General features: G+C 42.4%; 1 protein-coding gene across 14 annotated transcripts in view; it reads right to left on the reverse strand.

Moving 5' to 3' along the window:
* Window positions 1-3,794, reverse strand: part of foxp1b (forkhead box P1b) — a 155,696-nt gene that overhangs the window by 4,874 nt on the left and 147,028 nt on the right. For all 14 annotated transcript variants that reach the window (XM_032512523.1, XM_032512520.1, XM_032512522.1 and 11 more), the window contains 3 exons: window positions 1,577-1,781; window positions 1,285-1,361; window positions 521-622 (listed from right to left, as the gene is read on the reverse strand). In XM_032512523.1, the coding sequence (XP_032368414.1) occupies window positions 521-622; window positions 1,285-1,361; window positions 1,577-1,781 (384 nt within the window). The remainder of the gene's footprint in view (window positions 1-520; window positions 623-1,284; window positions 1,362-1,576; window positions 1,782-3,794) is intronic.

Genomic DNA, 3,794 nt, shown 5'->3' on the forward strand with positions numbered 1-3,794 from the left:
GTGTGTGTGTGTGCTTTCATTGCTTCATCACTGTCTTCCTCATTCAAATACAAGTTTCTCTGACTTCAGTAATTGCTGTTTTTTTTTAGATTGTGGATTTGTTTTTGTTGTGTGCGTTGTTGTGGCCTGGTTGAAAACAGAGTGTTCCCTTCTGAAGTGAGTGCAAGGGGCTCAGCCAGGAGTCACTGGCAGAGCACGGCTATGTTGAACTAATGCCACCCACCAACAGAACATACCCACATATAAGAGGAAAACTGTTTCATTTTTCCACTCCCTCTCTTTCGCTCTCTTCTTTTTTACAAGAATGCACATAGTCCTTGGTTTTTCTATGTGGTTCATATGTTTGTTTAAAGGGTGGTTCAGTTGGACAGAATAAGTGGAGCATTGTTATGTGTTTGGGTAAAAGTTAATTTATAAAGTTTTTATGCCTGGCTATCATTTAATTCTCCCCAACATCAACACAATGTCTCCTTCTCCTCTGGTGATGCTTTAAAGAAGAATAGACCAACAGCAAAATTACCTTCCACGTCGCTGCGTTGCGTCTAAAATATGCAAACATTCGTGTGAACCAGTTGTAGATTTCGTTTAGTGTTAGCTGCTTTTCTGGAGATTCGAGAATTGCCTGAATGAGGAACAGTGACAGAAACAAACATTTACAATTTTGCTCCCATCACAAAGGGATAAATAATTCACAACAGGCATACAGGTTTGTGTGTTCTTTTGAGAAAAACACAGACAAACAGCAAAGAAACTGTCCATGCAAAGTGTACTGCTTACTCTGTTTATAGAAGTCTTCTGCATTTCTTATCCAAAATGGCAGATTTGAATATATTTTCTTTTGTGGGTGTAAATGAAGGGCAAGCGAAAACATTTCTCAGGCAGATTACAGGGCAGCAATTATGGCCGGCTCAGATTAATTCCTGAGATCCCAGATTACTGCGGCCCAGCGATAATTGACTGGCCATCTTAAAACAGGTTCATCCCTACTGTTGTGTGAAATGAATTTGGTAATAATCACAGCCACTGAAATGCTTAATCAAATGCAATTGTCATATGTGGCTCTTTTTTGAATCCCGTACGCATTCTTGCACTCATTTGAAGATGGTTAATCTGCGGCTCTGTCTAAATTGCATTTGAAAATGTAACAAGGAAGGAACAGAGAAATAAGTCGAAGAAATGCAGTTTGTGGCTTTCCAAATATCGGCTGTATTTCTGGCTGACTGGAAAGTGTGAAGGATGTGAGAAAAATATCGACACTTTAAAAAGCACAAGCAAAGTCCTTACCTGTCTTATTAGTGAGGCATACGTGAACGGCGGTCTAACATCTGCATTCATGTAAAACTCTTTGTTTTGACTGAGATCTGCACACAGGGAACAAACACAAACTGTGTCACTATGGAATAAAATGTTCAGGTGTCAACAGTAATCAGTGGCACAAATATTAACCTGATTACAAGATTGTGTGTACAGTATATACCGACAGAGTGTGTGGTTTGCGTGTCATGTGCGTTATTGAACGGGGAATATTTCATGGATTTATTTAAACATGTGAGTATGCATGTTCATCCTGCAGTACCTGGAGAGATGGGCATGTTGTATTTTTCCGAGTAGCGTCGTCGCATAGGGCCCACGCTGTGGAGGCTGTTGGATGTGATGACGGAGTGGGTATGGGACAGGGGTGTTAGTGGTGCTGTGGGTGTGGTGGGGGTCCGGGGCAGGCTCAGAGGAGGAGAGGCCTCGGGGGCCGATTTGGACAATGTGACGTTGGACACCAGGTTGAGCTGGAAACCCGATCAAGACCAAAGAAATGACACACAGAGACAGACAGGAGCACAGTTAGTTCCCTAATTACCCCTGTGTCTCAGACGCCTCATTGACTATGCACATCTCCTCTCTAATTGCAGGCCGGCCCTGCAATGATCCATGAACGTGCGCTAAATGTTTAGAAAACAACCCCGGAGCCCCGCTCCTCCACTCCCAACCTCCTCTATTCTTTACGCTCTGCTCTCTTCTTCCTCCTTCTCCCTTGCTGCCGTGTCAGGCCTTATTCCAGCTTTCTGTTTCACCGCCTTTGTTTAATCTTTTGTCCCTCTTGTCCTGTTTGGACAGCACCCCCCACCTTATCTACCCACTGTGGGTCCGTAGTAACCAGTGAGGGTTGAGCTGAGAAGGGAAGATGGGCGGCCCTAACAGCTCGGAAAAATGACAGTTTGATTCTCACCTACCGCTGAGCAGCCCCGCTAATAAGGCAGCCAGAGGAAGAAGCCAATCTGGGCTAATTACAAGCTGAAATTGTATTGTGAGGACTCTAATTAGGAGCTGCTTATGGAGGTGATCTGATGATTAACTACTGTATCTGACTGACCTCCATCATCAGAGCCACGATGGCCGTGGTAAAGGTGACATCACAGTATTTCCACGGACAGCGTCATGCAGAGAATATTTGGTTTTTACCAATGAAGTCTGTGAGTGCGGATGGGTTGGATGGACTAAGGAGGAGGAGGGATTTAAGTAATAATGGCTACAAGGTAAACTAATTATGGCAAGTGCACCAAAGGTATAGCATTGCTTCCAGCAGCTCTGGCGGCTCTGAGCCAAGTGCCAAGTCTCCATACTGGAGCAGCAGTCAAGTGGAAAATTCTAGCCTGACCCCCTGCTCCAGCTATTAATTGGCAGGAAAACTAATGACACATATACATATTCCCACAAAATTGTTCTAATTGCTAATTTGCCGAAGGAGGCCAATATCCAAATTAAACATGACTCTGGACTGTGAGAAAAAGAAAGCAGAGAAAATACAGAGAGAGAAATACGGAGAGCTAGAAAAAGGGAGACAGGGTTGGGAGGACACATCTCATCTTTGAAATCATTTGATGATTACGAGGGATCACAAGTCATTTGACGACAGGTGAAAGTGAACAGACAAGTGACTGTACACTACAACACAGATCCTTTTCAGCCACCAAATATATTACATTCTATTACAATTACAATAATTTCAGGAACAGGAATAATTAAGACATGAGAAATCTAAGATTGGCATCCCCAGATTTTAGTGTTGACGTGACACCGTCATAACAATATTGTTGTTTTGTTTCATTTGTTATTGTATTTTTGCAAAACAAAATAGACCTTATTATACTTTGCAAATTGCTCTTAATAAAATGATCGACATTTCTGTTTTCTTATTCTCCCACTTAAACAGAGATGTGTCCAACTCCTCACAATGTCTATTTATGTTTTGGATGCTGAACTATGGCTTTTTGGCAGACTCTGCCCAAATAATTTGGATTACTGCTGGGATCCACAAATGTAGACTACATCCTCACCAACGGTAGCCGAAGATGTGTTATTCTAAATCATGAACAAAATAAATCACACTTGCGTTTGTGTGTTTCTGACACAATGCTATCAATAGAATGGGGCTGCGGTGTTGACTTCTCTTCCTGTGGATTAGCAGGCTTTGTTTCATGTTTCATCCATATTCCCTGGCCATAAACACAGAGAGGCTTCAACAATAGGCCAGACAGGCTGGTAATAGCCTTGCCTTTGTTTGCCTCACCATTTGGGCTCACTCCAGTGCCTAGACAAAATGAGACTTCAGACTGAAATTAATTAAATGGTAATTGGTGATCTAATTATACTGGCTTTGACTCTGCAAGCTGCTAAAGAAAATAAACAAAAAGTCCCTCCTTAATTATGTATAGCGTAAAAGGTCAGATTTCTGACAAGAATGCTTAGTGACACCAAGTACAGACACCCACCCACACCCACAAACACAGGCAAATACAAAC

Source organism: Etheostoma spectabile, chromosome 4, assembly GCF_008692095.1.
Source record: "Etheostoma spectabile isolate EspeVRDwgs_2016 chromosome 4, UIUC_Espe_1.0, whole genome shotgun sequence".
Lineage (NCBI taxonomy): Eukaryota > Metazoa > Chordata > Actinopteri > Perciformes > Percidae > Etheostoma > Etheostoma spectabile.